The 18,201-nt window shown below is 41.6% G+C and overlaps 1 protein-coding gene across 4 annotated transcripts in view; it reads right to left on the reverse strand.

Annotated features, from left to right (window-relative positions):
• The window catches only part of LOC133623927 (homeobox-containing protein 1-like), a 61,499-nt gene that overhangs the window by 10,198 nt on the left and 33,100 nt on the right, over positions 1 to 18,201 (reverse strand). For 2 of the 4 annotated variants that reach the window (XM_061987421.2, XM_061987420.2), the window contains exons 3-7: positions 7,423 to 7,508; positions 7,188 to 7,298; positions 2,919 to 3,072; positions 2,693 to 2,775; positions 2,484 to 2,579 (exon numbers count right to left, since the gene is read on the reverse strand). In XM_061987421.2, coding sequence (XP_061843405.1) covers positions 2,484 to 2,579; positions 2,693 to 2,775; positions 2,919 to 3,072; positions 7,188 to 7,298; positions 7,423 to 7,508 — 530 coding nt within the window. Of the gene's footprint in view, positions 1 to 2,483; positions 2,598 to 2,692; positions 2,776 to 2,918; positions 3,073 to 7,187; positions 7,299 to 7,422; positions 7,509 to 18,201 lie in introns of all 4 variants that reach the window. The other 2 variants (XM_061987419.2, XM_061987418.2) reach the window with 1 other exon arrangement.

Below are 18,201 nucleotides of genomic sequence, written 5' to 3' on the forward strand. Positions count from 1 at the left end.
GACAACAAGTCGCCATGAACTGATTAAAACATAGATGCCATTTAAGAACTGTTCAACTCTTTGGAGTAAGAGATAGTTTTGGTAGTTTTTTGTCACACTTGTGTGTGTGTGAGGCGGTCACTTTGAGGTCTGGCTGAGTCCTGGAGGCCGGCAGGGAGACTAGGAGGGCTGCATGGCTGCACCACGTAAACATGATTGACCCAAACAGTCCTTATCGTCAAAATGACAACATTTCACTCACGTTACGACAATTTCCCATACGTTCCTTGATTAATACAAGATTCTGTTTTTATTAACCAAAAATCTGTGATTCCTTTTGCCCTCATAGGAGCGTATTCTCCAAATGGATTAGTAACACAAAGAAAAATCATGATCAGAACCCTTTGAACAAGTTGGATTGTTTTCATAATCTGTTCCATCCCTCGCATTTCATTTCAGATGTGTTTAATATTTGTAAGACGCACATTATACCTGACCGCTTCTATGTTAGCTACCTCTCTTTCTCCATTTTCTGCTGGATCTACTCTCTATTTTATGCTGCAGCTGTTAGATATACTAATTAATTGTATTATATTGTATTAATATAATATATTAATAATATATTGTTTTATATTGTATATATTATATAAAAATATAATATATCAGTATATATCATATACTGTATATATAATATGTAAATATTACATCTATGTTATATTTCTTATTGCTACTATAGTACATTTGTAGTCTACTTTATACCAACATTATCCTTTCCCTCCTTACACTTTCCATCTTTTGTAACTGAGCTACTGTGTGGAACAATTTCCCTTGTGGATCATTAAAGTTTGTCTAAGTCTTAAGTATCAAACACGTGCTTATGAGGGTGCCCTATTATTGCACTGCTGTGGGTGTGGTGGTCCTGGAGGTGTACCAGATCTATACACACACAGGTGAAACAATGACTACATTTCCATGCACTAAATTAGTCTGATTTCTCAAATAGTTGTTTTTTTTGTATTTTTCACACCACATGTGAAGTCCCAGTGTCCATCGCTCTCTCTAATGTGACGATTAGTCATACGCAATGCTCCCTCTAATATTTCATGTGTGTGAGCAAACGCAAAAACTCCTTGAGCATTCAGAGGAGCACAAGTGAGCAAAACAAGGCAGGCACACTGTGGCCACACCTGCAGCACACCTGACTAAATAACAAGTTAAATGTTTTGTTATTATAATCAAAAGACAGCAGTTATTTCCATGAGAATATTTTCTAATATAAGTGTTTTGGTCCACTTACACTGACAATAACAACAAATATTGTTTTTCATGAGCTGTGGACTAGTATTGTATGTCTGGGTGGGGGTCCTGCTTTGGAAATAATTTGTACCCCTTTCAGATATCGCATTTAGTTCCCATTAAAACATTCACATGCCGCCCAATGAGATGTAAGCATGGGATCATGTGTACATTCCTGTAACTTTGTTTGTAAAATATCTATTTTTATTAGTATTTCGTTAATATAATAACTAGAGATGTCCGATACACTGCCGATATTATCGGCCGATAAATGCTTTAAAATGTAATATCGGAAATTATCGGTATCTGTTTCAAAATAATCGGTATCGGTTTCAAAAAGTATAATTCATGACTTTTTAAAATGCCGCTGTGTACACGGACTCAGGAAGAAGTATAGAGCGCCAATAAACCTTAAAGGCACTGCCTTTGCGTGCCGGCCCAGTCACATAATATCTACGGCTTTTCACACACACCAGAAAATGCAATGCATACTTGGTCAACAGTCAGGTTCACACTGAGGGTGGCCGTATAAACAACTTTAAAACTGTTACAAATATGCGCCACACTGTGAACCCACACCAAACAAGAATGACAAACACATTTCGGGAGAACATCCGCACCGTAACACAACATAAACACAACAGAACAAATACCTAGTACCCCTTGCAGCACTAACTCTTCCGGGGAGCTACAATATACACGTCCCGCTACCCCCCGCCCACCTCAACCTCCACATGCTCTGGAGAGCATGTCCAAAATTCCAAGCTGCTGTTTTGAGGCATGTTAAAAAAATAATGCACTTTGTGACTTCAATAACAAATATGGCAGTGCCATGTTGGCATTTTTTTCCATAACTTGAGTTGATCTATTTTGGAAAACCTTGTTACATTGTTTAATGCATCCAGCAGGGCATCACCACAAAATTAGGCATAATAATGTGTTAATTCCACGACTGTATATATCGGTATCGTCATTTAAGAGTTGGACAATATCGGAATATCGGATATCGGCAATAAAGCCATTATCGGACATCCCTAATAATGACTGCATTTCATGATTAGTATTTATAAATTAAGATTCATAATAAATTAAATTAGAATAAGCACACATTTGATTGGTAAAATTTGAAAAGTATGTTTCTTTTGAGCCCAATAATTTGAGACAGGAGTGCATAGACACGTAGTCATTGTTGCTCCCAAAAACATTACCAATGTTAGCTCGTCTCTTGATCTCCTTGCGCCGGTTAGCAAACCAGTTGTACACCTTGAGGGAGGTGACCCTCTCCAGATCAGACAGCTTCTTCCCTGAAAAACATGGCAACACTTTGATGCCACCGCAATGCAAATTATCGCTTGCCATTGAATAGCCTGCTCCATAACAGATCATCATTGCAAGGTGATGCACACATAAAGCTTACCTGGTTTCTGAATAACAGCATTGCAGGCGTTGGCGATCTCCTCCCTTTTGGCCTCGTCGGGATACTGGTTGTCGTTGAAGTAGCTATAAATAGCACAACTGATTGAATTCATTTGACACAAGGACGAGGGCAGGACATCAGACTGTTGCTTGAACATGCTGCCAGTGTTCTTTGTGGAAGGCAGACGAGCAAACATCCATCCCCTGCGCTTCAAAGAACCCCTCACCTCTCCATCACGGCCAGACACTCTTTCCGCCAGGTGAAGCGGCTTCCCCGCCGAAGTCGGAATGTTCCTGGGGCAGTGGCGAGGGGGGGAGGGGTTTGCCTCCACTCCATGTCCTCCAGAGGCAAGGGTGCAGGTCGCATGTTCAAAGTAGCACCTGTGCCAAGAAGAAACACTTTAGCAAATACACCTATTATTTGGATTTATATTGTCATCATGATTAATTACACGATTATTCATTCATTTGAAAACACGAGCATTTCTTATACCACCAAAACTCAACTTTAAAGGCCTACTGAAATGCAATTTTCTTATTTAAACGGGGATAGCAGGTCCATTCTATGTGTCATACTTGATCATTTTGCGATATTGCCATATTTTTGCTGAAAGGATTTAGTAGAGAACATCGACAATAAAGTTCGCAACTTTTGGTCGCTGATAAAAAAGCCTTGCCTGTACCGGAAGTAGCAGACGATATGCGCGTGACGTCACAGGTTGTGGAGCTCCTCACATTCGCACATTGTTTACAATCATGGCCACCAGCAGCGAGAGCGATTCGGACCGAGAAAGCGACGATTTCCCCATTAATTATTATTAATTAATTTGAGCGAGGATGAAAGATTCATGGATGAGGAAAGTGAGAGTGAAGGACTAGAGGGCAGTGGGAGCGATTCAGATAGGGAAGATGCTGTGAGAGGCGGGTGGGACCTGATATTCAGCTGGGAATGACTAAAACAGTAAATAAACACAAGACATATATATACTCTATTAGCCACAACACAACCAGACTTATATTTAATATGCCACAAATTAATCCTGCATAACAAACACCTCCCCCCTCCCGTCCATATAACCCGCCAATACAACTCAAACACCTGCACAACACACTCAATCCCACAGCCCAAAGTACCGTTCACCTACCCAAAGTTCATACAGCACATATATGTCCCCAAAGTTACGTACGTGACATGCACATAGCGGCACGCACGTACGGGCAAGCGATCAAATGTTTGGAAGCCGCAGCTGCATGCGTACTCACGGTACCGTGTCTGCGTATCCAACTCAAAGTCCTCCTGGTAAGAGTCTCTATTGTCCCAGTTCTCCACAGGCCAATGGTAAAGCTTGATTGTCATCTTTCGGGAATGTAAACAATGAAACACCGGCCGTGTTATTGTTGCTGAAGTCGGCCGCAATACACCGCTTCCCACCTACAGCTTTCTTCTTTGCTGTCTCCATTGTTCATTGAACAAATTGCAAAAGATTCACCAACACAGATGTCCAGAATACTGTGGAATTTTGCGATGAAAACAGACGACTTAATAGCTGGCCACCATGCTGTCCCAAAATGTCCTCTACAATCCGCGACGTCACGCGCTGACGTCATCATACCGAGACGTTTTCAGCAGGATATTTCGCGCGAAATTTAAAATTGCACTTTATTAAACTAACTTGGCCGTATTGGCATGTGTTGCAATGTTAAGATTTCATCATTGATATATAAACTATCAGACTGCGTGGTCGGTAGTAGTGGGTTTCAGTAGGCCTTTAAATATAGTTAAAAAAAAACATTCCTGCATTTAGTCACACCCTCTTCAACACAATGACACAATTGGTCAATCGCTAATGAAGACCAGAGAAAAAAATAAATGCTATGCAAAAGCTTTAATTGCAACCACACTTGAAGAGTCATGACCCAACGAGTTAACAGATCTATGCAATCAGCATGAAAGGACATCAGTTTCCTCTGCAAAATTGATGGAAGAGTGTGTGTGTGTGTGTGTGTGTGTGTGTGTGTGTGTGTGTGTGTGTGTGTGTGTGTGTGTGTGTGTGTGTGTGTGTGTGTGTGTGTGTGTGTGTGTGTGTGTGTGTGTGTGTGTGTGTGTGTGTGTGTGTGTGTGTGTGTGTGTGTGTGTGTGTGTGTGTGTGTGTGTGTGTGTGTGTGTGTGTGTGTGTGTGTGTGTGTGTGTGTGTGTGTGTGTGTGTGTGTGTGTGTGTGTGTGTGTGTGTGTGTGTGTGTGTGTGTGTGTGTGTGTGTGTGTGTGTGTGTGTGTGTGTGTGTGTGTGTGTGTGTGTGTGTGTGTGTGTGTGTGTGTGTGTGTGTGTGTGTGTGTGTGTGTGTGTGTGTGTGTGTGTGTGTGTGTGTGTGTGTGTGTGTGTGTGTGTGTGTGTGTGTGTGTGTGTGTGTGTGTGTGTGTGTGTGTGTGTGTGTGTGTGTGTGTGTGTGTGTGTGTGTGTGTGTGTGTGTGTGTGTGTGTGTGTGTGTGTGTGTGTGTGTGTGTGTGTGTGTGTGTGTGTGTGTGTGTGTGTGTGTGTGTGTGTGTGTGTGTGTGTGTGTGTGTGTGTGTGTGTGTGTGTGTGTGTGTGTGTGTGTGTGTGTGTGTGTGTGTGTGTGTGTGTGTGTGTGTGTGTGTGTGTGTGTGTGTGTGTGTGTGTGTGTGTGTGTGTGTGTGTGTGTGTGTGTGTGTGTGTGTGTGTGTGTGTGTGTGGCACTGGCTCAGTGTGGCCATAAATATCACAAGGAAAAAGCAGTTTCCTGCGTTATAGCTTTGGCAGGCATCCACCAAGGAACATGCTGCAGAGGACAAGGCGTGGGACGTCTGCTGCCTGGCTATTGGTTGGAGAGAACATTTACACTGCCTTGTTGTTTGTACATGCACAGGAGTGCTTATTTTACTGCAGATATGACATCAAATTAGAAGGGCAAGATTATTTTAATTTTTCACAAAATAAATACGGTTTTCAGGACATGAATCTTTCAGCAATTCACGATTAGTTTCAACTCCGATTTTTGGTTAGGGTTAGGATTAAGGCTGGGCGATATGGCAAAAAAATGATCGTGATTATCTTTTTATTATCATCTGATCTCGATTAATATCACTTTTTTTTTTAATTAAAGCGGATTGTGCCGTACAGGATTATAGCGAGTATTGTTGCATCCCTACAGCATGTTGTAACAGACATTTCCAGCATGTTTGATGGAGGTCATATATGCTAACATTGTGTTGATATATATCATTGTGTTTACTAGAGGTTTAACAGTACAGGTAATCCACGCTACATTCTGTACCTGGGCCATGGTTTTGCTTCTTTTTCAATATGTTTTGTGGGAGTAAGGAAAACTACCGTATTTTTCGGAGTATAAGTCGCACCGGAGTATAAGTCGCACCTGCCGAAAATGCATAATAAAGAAGGAAAAAAACATATATAAGTCGCACTGGAGTCCGGCCAAACTATGAAAAAAAACCTGCGACTTATAGTCCGAAAAATATGGTACTTTTTTTCCTCTCAAAGTTATTTTGGGTTTTTTGGTGTAGTGACTACTACAAGAATTTTATTTCAAGTTAACATTTACTAAACACTTTCAAACGGGAAATTATTATTTGTATTCTTTAATGACTTGTATGAGCCGCACTTGGCCCATGGGCCGTAGTTTGGACACCTCTGTCTGAGATTCTAAGGGTGTAATAGTAAATGTGTCCAAATTCCAATTTTTCAGTACACAGGCACATTAAATTGTCAAAAGCTAGAAAGTGTTTCTTGCGTCATGCTTTTACTCGGTAATTAACCGACAACTCCACAAGCGCCGGGAGTGTGTGGAAGCATGCAGAATGTATGCCGCCCACCATTTGACTAGCAGCTAGGAGTCATGACGAGCGATGGTATGAAGACCGAGGCTGAAAAATGAGGTTAGTGCAGAGTTCTAAACCTGCTCCATGCGTAAGGTGCCCTCAGATAACTTTCTATCTACATCAAATTGACTTGACTTTTGGTAACGCGTCATAAACCAGGGATGTTTGAATTGCGGCACTTGATATTTTATGGATTCATGGTAGAAATACAAACATCTACAAATAAGTGTAATGCAATCAGAAAACCTGTAGTGGAAATATTAACTAATAATAACACAAAGATGTGTCTTTAAATATGTGCCATTGTCAATTATGCAAATTAGACAGATGTCATTCAAACTTTAGCTAAAAGAAGGATGTGATCTTGTCACAAGAGAAAGAACAACAATCAAAGGGGAGTATTACATTCCATGCTGGAGACTTCAATCTGTGCCTGCATTTAGTCACACCCTCTTCAACACAATAACGCAAATTAGACATGATCCTGTTGCCATTTCCTGATTGCAGCTGCAATAGCAGCATTTATCTGGAGATGCTTGAGTGAAAGTATGCTAGAGGAACGTGCAGGCATCAGATTAGTGTATTTCAAATCCATCAGCTTCTCTGCACTGGGCCAAAACAAGCAGTAAAATGTTCCGTGTACCTGGCGTGGTTTTCTCTAGCGTGTACCAGCGGTAGAAGGCTCTCTTCTTCTGCTCGCTCAGGTCGGAGCCATGCTGCAGCAGCCAGTGGGAGATCCTGCTCTGACTGATGCCTGCAAGACCAATGTGTCACATTCTTGTGTTCCTTGGTTTGAAATCACACAATGTTCACAAGTTCAACATGGATGCAGCTTGCTTGTATTTCCTACAATGCCTGTGAGGCTGGTTGGTACTCACCCGTGACTTGTGCCACCACTGCCTGAGAGATCCGGCGGTTACCCAGGAAGGCTTTAATCTCTTCTTTCACCATACTGCTGTCCCTCCTGGAAGTTACACCCGTGACTTCATTAGTACACGCTCAGTGGTATTAGCAATGCAGACTCCAGTGCACTATTGGCGGAGCGAAATGTCAGCAGGCATCAAAATGTACGCAGTCGCATGCACTGCTGCTTAGTAGTTTCCTGTGATACACGACATGGGTTGTTGACGGTTTTCTGTCTTGGCCCCGTGACAGTTTGATGGAAGAGACTTATTTTTTGCTGATATCAGACTGATAATCCATTTCAATATCGGATTGGGACACTCCTAAACAATACCTAACTACTTGTTTGGCCTGGGTTGATCAAACGATACCAATATATTGCGATAACACGTCATTAGGGATGTATATCGTTAAGATTTTATCGATACGATACACTCATCCATCCATCCATCTTCTTCCGCTTATCCGAGGTCGGGTCGCGGGGGCAGCAGCCTAAGCAGGGAAGCCCAGAATTCCCTCTCCCCAGCCACTTCGTCCAGCTCTTCCTGTGGGACCCTGAGGCGTTCCCAGGCCAGCCGGGAGACATAGTCTTCCCAACGTGTCCTGGGTCTTCCCCGCGGCCTCCTACCGGTCGGACGTGCCCTAAACACCTCCCTAGGGAGGCGTTCGGGTGGCATCCTGACCAGATGCCCGAACCACCTCATCTGGCTCCTCTCGATGTGGAGGAGCAGCGGCTTTACTTTGAGCTCCTCCCGGATGGCAGAGCTTTTCACCCTATCTCTAAGGGAGAGCCCCGCCACCCGGCGGAGGAAACTCATTCTGGCTGTCCAGAGTCGGGACCCGGGGTGGACCGCTCGCCTGTGCATCGGCTGGGAACATCTCTGCGCTGCTGACCCGTCTCCGCTCGGGATGGTGTCCTGCTGGCCCCACTATGGACTGGACTCTTACTATTATGTTGGATCCACTATGGACTGGACTCTCACAATATTATGTCAGACCCACTCGACATCCATTGCTTTCGGTCTCCCCTAGAGGGGGGGGGGTTACCCACATATGCGGTCCTCTCCAAGGTTTCTCATAGTCATTCACATCGACGTCCCACTGGGGTGAGTTTTTCCTTGCCCGTATGTGGGCTTTGTACCGAGGATGTCGTTGTGGCTTGTGCAGCCCTTTGAGACACTTGTGATTTAGGGCTATATAAATAAAGATTGATTGATTGATTGATTGATTGATTTCGGCCGCTTGTACCCGTGATCTTGTCCTTTCGGTCATAACCCAAAGCTCATGACCATAGGTGAAGATGGGAACGTAGATCGACCGGTAAATTGAGACCTTTGCCTTCCGGCTCAGCTCCTTCTTCACCACAACGGATCGATACAGCGTCCGCATTACTAAAGACGCCGCACCGATCCGCCTGTCGATCTCACGATCCACTCTTCCCTCACTCGTGAACAAGACTCCGAGGTACTTGAACTCCTCCACTTGGGGCAAGATCTCCTCCCCAACCCGGAGAAGGCACTCCACCCTTTTCCGGGCGAGAACCATGGACTCGGACTTGGAGGTGCTGATTCTCATCCCAGTCGCTTCACACTCGGCTGCGAACCGATCCAGTGAGAGCTGAAGATCCTGGCCAGATGAAGCCATCAGGACCACATCATCTGCAAAAAGCAGAGACCTAATCCTGCAGCCACCAAACCAGATCCCCTCAACGCCTTGACTGCGCCTAGAAATTCTGTCCATAAAAGTTATGAACAGAATCGGTGACAAAGGGCAGCCTTGGCGGAGTCCAACCCTCACTGGAAACGTGTCCGACTTACTACCGGCAATGCGGACCAAGCTCTGGCACTGATCATACAGGGAGCGGACTGCCACAATCAGACAGTCCGATACCCCATACTCTCTGAGCACTCCCCTCAGGACTTCCCGAGGGACACGGTCGAATGCCTTCTCCAAGTCCACAAAGCACATGTAGACTGGTTGGGCAAACTCCCATGCACCCTCAAGGACCCTGCCGAGAGTATAGAGCTGGTCCACAGTTCCACGACCAGGACGAAAACCACTGTTCCTCCTGAATCCGAGGTTCGACTATCCGGCGTAGCCTCCTCTCCAGTACACCTGAATAGACCTTACCGGGAAGGCTGAGGAGTGTGATCCCACGATAGTTAGAACACACCCTCCGGTTCCCCTTCTTAAAGAGAGGAACCACCACCCCGGTCTGCCAATCCAGTGGTACCGCCCCCGATGTCCACGCGATGCTGCAGAGTCTTGTCAACCAAGATACACTCATCGATATCTGTATTTATTGGTACTTTTTTTTCCGGTACGATATGTCATTTGTGGAAATAAAGATATGAAAAAACATATTTCAATTAGCATTCATTAGCACAAGAGGTTGAACACGTCCAACATGATTAACTGTAACATCTCAGAGCAGGGAAGTCTGTTTGTCAACTATGTGTGCAGTGCAAGGTGAGATGCACATCACCCTGTTTCTGTTCAGTACAATTACACTCAGCTGGAAATAATATTTATATATGGCACGCAACCTTTTACATGATATATCAAATATATATCATATAAATCAATGCAATCAATTAGCATGTTATTGAGTGTGCATTTTGTTACAACAGGAATTGTTAGTTGTGTTTATGCTTATGTTAAGTATTTGACTGACGGACCGAAGGCATATTGAGTGTTGACAGTTACCGATGCATGTGTAGTGCAGGGGTCACCGACATTTTTGAGCCAAAGATCACTGGTCTCAGCCAAAAACCAAAGCAAGATCTACCTATGTTTTATATGCGTGTACATACATACCGTATTTTTCTGAGTATAAGTCGCACCTGCCGAAAATGCATAATTAAGAACGAAAAAAACATATAAATCGCACTGGAGCCCGGCCAAACTATGAAAAAAACTGCGACTTAGTCCGAAAAATACGGTACATACATACATACAATTGTGCTCATAAGTTTACATACCCTGGGAGAATTTATGATTTCTTGGCCATTCTACAGAGAATATGAATGACAACACAAAAACCTTTCTTCCACTCATGCTTAATGGTTGTGTGAAGCTATTTATTGGCAAACAACTGTGTTTACTCTTTTTAAATCAAAATGACAAAAGAAAGTACCCAAATGACCCTGATCAAGTTTACATACCCCAGTGACTTTGATCTGATAACATGCACAAAAGTTGACACAAACAGGTTGGAATGGATAATCAAGGTTCCAATCCTCACCTGTGACCTGTTCGTTTGTAATTAGTGTGTGTGTATAAAAGGTCAGTGAGTTTATGGGCTTCTGACAGACCATTGCATCTTTCATCCAGTGCTGCACAGATGTTTCTGGATTCTGAATCATGGGGAAGGCAAAATAATTGTCAAAGGATCTGCGAGAAAAGGTAATTGAACTGCATAAAACAGGAAAGGTGTATAAAAAGATATCCAAGGAATTGAGAATGCCAGTTGTTTGCCAATAAATAGCTTCACACAACCATTAAGCATGAGTGGAAGAAAGGTTTTTGTGTTATCATTCATATTCTTTGAAGAATGGCCAAGAAATCATAAATTCTCCCAGGGTATGTAAACGTATAAGCACGACTGTGTATGTATATGTGTATGTATATATATATATATATATATATATATATATATATATATATATATATATATATTAGAGGTGCAACAACGAATCGATTAAAATTATAAAAATAGTTGGCAATTAATTTAGTCATCGATTCGTTGGATCTATGCTATGCGCATGCGCAGAGGCAATTTTCTTTCATTTTTTTTTATTTTTAATAAACCTTTATTTATAAACTGCAACATGTACAAACAGCTGAGAAACAATAATCAAAATAAGTATGGTGCCAGTATGCTGTTTTTTTTTCAATAAAATACTGGAAAGGATAGAAATGTAGTTTGTATCTTTTATATGATTATTAATCTATTAATCGAAGTAATAATCGACAGATTAATCAATTATCAAATTAATCGTTAGTTGCAGCCCTAATATATATATCAATCAATCAATCAATGTTTATTTATATAGCCCTAAATCACAAGTGTCTCAAAGGGCTGCACAAGCCACAACGACATCCTCGGTATAGCCCACATAAGGGCAAGGAAAAACTCACCCCAGTGGGACGTCGATGTGAATGACTATGAGAAACCTTGGAGAGGACCGCATATGTGGGTAACCCCCCCCCTCTAGGGAGACCGAATGCAATGGATGTCGAGTGGGTCTAACATAATATTGTGAGAGTCCAGTCCATAGTGGATCCAGCATAACAGTAAGAGTCCAGTCCACAGTGGGGTCAGCAGGAAACCATCCCGAGCGGAGACGGATCAGCAGCGCAGAGATGTTCCCAACTGATATACAGGCGAGCGGTCCACCCCGGGTATATATATATATATATATATATATATATATATATATATATATATATATATATATATATATATATATATATATATATATATATATATATATATATATACACACACACACACACACACACACACACACGCACACACACACACACACACAGGTAAAAGCCAGTAAATTAGAATATTTTGAAAAACTTGATTTATTTCAGTAATTGCATTCAAAAGGTGTAACTTGTACATTATATTTATTCATTGCACACAGACTGATGCATTCAAATGTTTATTTCATTTAATTTTGATGATTTGAAGTGGCAACAAATGAAAATCGAAAATTCCGTGTGTCACAAAATTAGAATATTACTTAAGGCTAATACAAAAAAGGGATTTTTAGAAATGTTGGCCAACTGAAAAGTATGAAAATGAAAAATATGAGCATGTACAACACTCAATACTTGGTTGGAGCTCCTTTTGCCTCAATTACTGCGTTAATGCGGCGTGGCATGGAGTCGATGAGTTTCTGGCACTGCTCAGGTGTTATGAGAGCCCAGGTTGCTCTGCATCTTCCTTTTCACAATACCCCACAGATTTTCTATGGGGCTAAGGTCAGGGGAGTTGGCGGGCCAATTTAGAACAGAAATACCATGGTCCGTAAACCAGGCACGGGTAGATTTTGCGCTGTGTGCAGGCGCCAAGTCCTGTTGGAACTTGAAATCTCCATCTCCATAGAGCAGGTCAGCAGCAGGAAGCATGAAGTGCTCTAAAACTTGCTGGTAGACGGCTGCGTTGACCCTGGATCTCAGGAAACAGAGTGGACCGACACCAGCAGATGACATGGCACCCCAAACCATCACTGATGGTGGAAACTTTACACTAGACTTCAGGCAACGTGGATCCTGTGCCTCTCCTGTCTTCCTCCAGACTCTGGGACCTCGATTTCCAAAGGAAATGCAAAATTTGCATGGTTGGGTGATGGTTTGGGGTGCCACGTCATCTGCTGGTGTCGGTCCACTCTGTTTCCTGAGATCCAGGGTCAACGCAGCCGTCTACCAGCAAGTTTTAGAGCACTTCATGCTTCCTGCTGCTGACCTGCTCTATGGAGATGGAGATTTCAAGTTCCAACAGGACTTGGCGCCTGCACACAGCGCAAAATCTACCCGTGCCTGGTTTACGGACCATGGTATTTCTGTTCTAAATTGGCCCGCCAACTCCCCTGACCTTAGCCCCATAGAAAATCTGTGGGGTATTGTGAAAAGGAAGATGCAGAATGCCAGACCCAAAAACGCAGAAGAGTTGAAGGCCACTATCAGAGCAACCTGGTCTCTCATAACACCTGAGCAGTGCCAGAAACTCATCGACTCCATGCCACGCCGCATTAACGCAGTAATTGAGGCAAAAGGAGCTCCAACCAAGTATTGAGTATTGTACATGCTCATATTTTTCATTTTCATACTTTTCAGTTGGCCAACATTTCTAAAAATCCCTTTTTTGTATTAGCCTTAAGTAATATTCTAATTTTGTGACACACGGAATTTTGGATTTTCATTTGTTGCCACTTCAAATCATCAAAATTAAATGAAATAAACATTTGAATGCATCAGTCTGTGTGCAATGAATAAATATAATGTACAAGTTACACCTTTTGAATGCAATTACTGAAATAAATCAAGTTTTTCAAAATATTCTAATTTACTGGCTTTTACCTGTATATATATATATATATATATATATATATATATATATATATATATATATATATATATATATATATATATATATATATACACACACATTTGTTTTTTAAAGACAAAGCTTTGTGTCAATATTATTGGCTGATTCCAACATTGTCTTACTGTGTTTCTTGCTGTTTTCCAAATTTTTGCTGGTGTTTTATTTTTTTCGAGTGCACTTAAGGCCCAAAACAAACGAGTCATGGGCCACAGATGGCCCCTGCGCCGCACTTTGGGCACCCCTGCTGTCGAAGCTAACTGTTAATGGCCACTATAGTCTTGGTACTGTAGTATAATTGTTCATCCTATGGTCACATATGGGACGTGAGTCACGTCAGAACAGGAAGTAGTAAAATCAGCTATCACCTGGCGGGTTTTTCCTGTTTGATAAAACGGGGAAGTCCTACTGAAATTTTAAAAAATTACACAGTATAACAAATGCGTTAAAAGAAAAGAAAAGTAATTAGGTCAATAAAATCTAAATAATAATTATTGCATAACAAAACATTATTTCAATGCTAAATAAGAATAACAGACCAAATTAAATGTTACACAGCTGTAACTTCCTGCCACTAACCCTGCAGAAAACAGTTCTTCTCAGGTTTCTCCATGTTTACATTTTCACACTCTGCACTATTTTCTCACATTTTATGACGCATTTCTTACATATTCCTTATTTTTGCACCTTCATTTTAAGAGCTTATTTAAGTGTTCAATGTGATTTTACTATTTTGTTTATATGTTCTTTCCTTTCTGCCTTGATAGCTTAGGGATTATAATCAGAGGAAGGTTACAATTCAAATAAAAATGTTTACATTTCATATATTTTTCTCCTGCTCCTTTTTTCATAGGTCGTTAAAAAAATATTGATATTGACTGATATAAAACACTTATACTGTAGCGGTTGCTTTAAGGACATAATTCACCACACCTGTTGACTTGGCTTTGTCATTATTATTTACTGTCATTATTCGATTGTGCACATAACAATGTTGTTCTTGTTTAGCATTCACATATGCAGTTAAGAGTGAGTAATTCGGAGCGGCTCCTTTAAATGACCGTCAGGAGATTCTCCCAAAGGTAGGGGTTTGTTGTGACTGCCATTTATGAGTCACTCCATGTTAGGAGTCACTCATTCTCGTCTTTGATAAATAAACGACACACGTTTTTGTGTGTCAAACGATACTTCAAGTTGTCTTGCTTTCACGCTACAAGCGCAACAATACCGTGATACAGTTTTCAGCCATACTGCATAGCTCTATTTTCTAAGCAGTGTAAATAACAATTTATCAATGAAAATGTGCTAATTGTGCATAGTTCTGCTATACTTATAACCGTCTCAATATTTTTAAATATTCTGTCAATTAAAGGGTCATAATATGATATTTTTCTACATTTAAAGACTTCCTTGTGGTCTATATAACATGTAATGTAAAGTTATTTGCTCAAAATGCTTCATCAATTATGTTTTACAGACCATCTTCAAGCCGCTTTCTGACCGTCTCTTCAGGATGCGCCATTTTGTGGGCGCGCTTATTTACGTGCCTCCACTTCGACTGTGTCTTCCCCCCCTGTCAGCCATGTTGCAGTTTTTATTTTCCATAGCGAGTCTACTGACAGATGTAAGTAAGAACTGTACGCTACTTTGTGGTAGAAATGGCAACAGCGGAGGATGCATGTGCATGTACGAGCCAGTCTGCCCCAGAGGATAGAGAAAGGATGAATTTATTGACTCGGACTCCCGCAAAGCACTTTGGGTAAATTCATACCATACAGTGACGTTGGTAGGTTTTCAATGTAGTGAGTCAGAAATTCAATGTTCAATGTTCAAATTCAATTAACTCCCTAGTTAAAAAATGTATTTCTTTATTATATTATTCTGTTTCTTTAATTTTATTGAGTGTTAAACTCCTTTGATTGTGGTATGATATGGTTATATATTCATGTACCGTATATTTCGGACTATAAGTCGCAGTTTTTTTCATAGTCTGGCCGGGGGTGCGATTTATACTCAGGAGCGACTTATAAATGGGTTGTACTTGTATAGCGCTTTTCTACCTTCAAGGTACTCAAAGCGCTTTGACACTACTTCCACATTTACCCATTCACACACACATTCACACACTGATGGAGGAAGCTGCCATGCAAGGCGCTAACCAGCACCCATCAGGAGCAAGGGTGAAGTGTCTTGCTCAGGACACAACGGACATGACGAGGTTGGTACTAGTTGGGGATTGAACCAGCGACCCTCGGGTCGCGCACGGCCATTCTTCCACTGCGCCACGCTGTGTGAAATTATTAACACATTACCGTAAAATATCAAATAATATTATTTAGCTCATTCACGTAAGAGACTAGACGTATAAGACTTCATGGGATTTAGCGATTAGGAGTGACAGATTGTTTGGTAAACGTATAGCATGTTCTATATGTTATAGTTATTTGAATGACTCTTACCATAATATGTTACGTTAACATACCAGGCACGTTCTCAGTTGGTTATTTATGCCTCATATAACGTACACTTACTTATTCAGCCTGTTGTTCACTATTCTTTATTTATTTTAAATTGCCTTTCAAATGTCTATTCTTGGTGTTGGCTTTTATCAAATACATTTCCCCAAAAAATGCGACCTATACTCCAGTGCGACTTATATATGTTTTTGTCCTTCCTTATTATGCATTTTCGGCCGGTGCGACTTATACTCCGGAGCGACTTATACTCCGAAAAATACGGTATGTTCAAAATGTATCTAAAATTAAACAAAATTCTAACTCTGAAAAGTGACATGACATATGACATTCAAATCAAACAGCATTTTTGTTGCAACATTAAAGTAGGAGTGTCCAAAAAAAAATATTTTTGAATTAATTGCGATTCTTATTTGTAACGATTCTTAAAGGCCTACTGAAACCCACTACTACCGACCACGCAGTCTGATAGTTTATATATCAATGATGAAATCTTACCATTGCAACACATGCCAATACGGCCGGGTTAGTTTACTAAAGTGCAATTTTAAATTTCGCTCGAAAGACGTATCCTGCTGAAAACGTCTCGGTATGATGACGTCAGCGCGTGACGTCGCGGATTGTAGAGGACATTTTGGGACAGCATGGTGGCCAGCTATTAAGTCGTCTTGTTTTCATCGCAAAATTACACAGTATTCTGGACATCTGTGTTGGTGAATCTTTTGCAATTTGTTCTATGAACAATGGAGACAGCAAAGAAGAAAGCTGTAGGTGGGAAGCGGTGTATTGCGGCCGACTTCAGCGACACAAACACAGCCGGTGTTTCATTGTTTACATTCCCGGAAGATGACAGTCAAGCTTTACCATTGGCCTGTGGAGAACTGGAACAACAGAGACTCTTACCAGGAGGACTTTGAGTTGGATACGCAGACACGGTACCGTGAGTACGCATGCAGCTGCGGCTTCCAAACATTTGATCGCTTGCCCGTACGTGCGTGCCGCTATGTGCATGTCACGTACGTAACTTTGGGGACATATATGTGCTGTATGAACTTTGGGGAGGTGAACGGTACTTTGGGCTGTGGGATTGAGTGTGTTGTGCAGGTGTTTGAGTTGTATTGGCGGGTTATATGGACGGGAGGGGGAAGGTGTTTGTTATGCAGGATTCATTTGTGGCATATTAAATATAAGCCTGGTTGTGTTGTGGCTAATAGAGTATATACAGTATATGTCTTGTGTTTATTTACTGTTTTAGTCATTCCCAGCTGAATATCAGGTCCCACCCGCCTCTCACAGCATCTTCCCTATCTGAATCGCTCCCACTGCCCTCTAGTCCTTCACTCTCACTTTCCTCATCCACAAATCTTTCATCCTCGCTCAAATTAATGGGGAAATCGTCGCTTTCTCGGTCAGAATCGCTCTCGCTGCTGGTGGCCATGATTGTAAACAATGTGCGGATGTGAGGAGCTCCACAACCTGTGACGTCACGCTACTTGTCTGCTATTTCCGGTACAGGCAAGGCTTTTTTATCAGCGACCAAAAGTTGTGAACTTTATCGTCGATGTTCTCTACTAAATCCTTTCAGCAAAAATATGGTAATATCGTGAAATGATCAAGTATGACACATAGAATGGACCTGCTATCCCCGTTTAAATAAGAAAATCGCATTTCAGTAGGCCTTTAATAGATCAAAAGAAAAACAAATCCAGACTCCTCACAGAGCTAAGAAATAATCTGACGCTAGAGTCAACATAAACAACAAACATCCAAATCCGCCTGAGCACTTGTTAAGCAGACTTTTCAAAGACAAGTGAGTCATCCAGCTTCAGTATCCGTCCAGACTCTTGCAGCACTGCTAAAATTAGAAAAGCCTGTATCGACACCAGTGAATCGATGTGTGACACGCTGCTGAACAAGAGTGGAAAGCAGATGAAAGGAGGACAGGCGATAGACGTCAACTCCGAAAAGGCCAAAATGTAGTTCTTACTTCAAAGTGAGGAAGACTGCGGCACATAACACTTGAGGAGCCGACACGTGGAAAGGACAAGGGCTCAAATGTTGCTTAAAGGGGAACATTATCACAATTTCAGAAGGGTTAAAACCATTAAAAATCAGTTCCCAGTGGCTTATTTTATTTTTCGAAGTTTTTTTTCAAAATTTTA

This window comes from Nerophis lumbriciformis, linkage group LG26 (assembly GCF_033978685.3).
Source record: "Nerophis lumbriciformis linkage group LG26, RoL_Nlum_v2.1, whole genome shotgun sequence".
Classification (NCBI taxonomy): Eukaryota; Metazoa; Chordata; class Actinopteri; order Syngnathiformes; family Syngnathidae; genus Nerophis; species Nerophis lumbriciformis.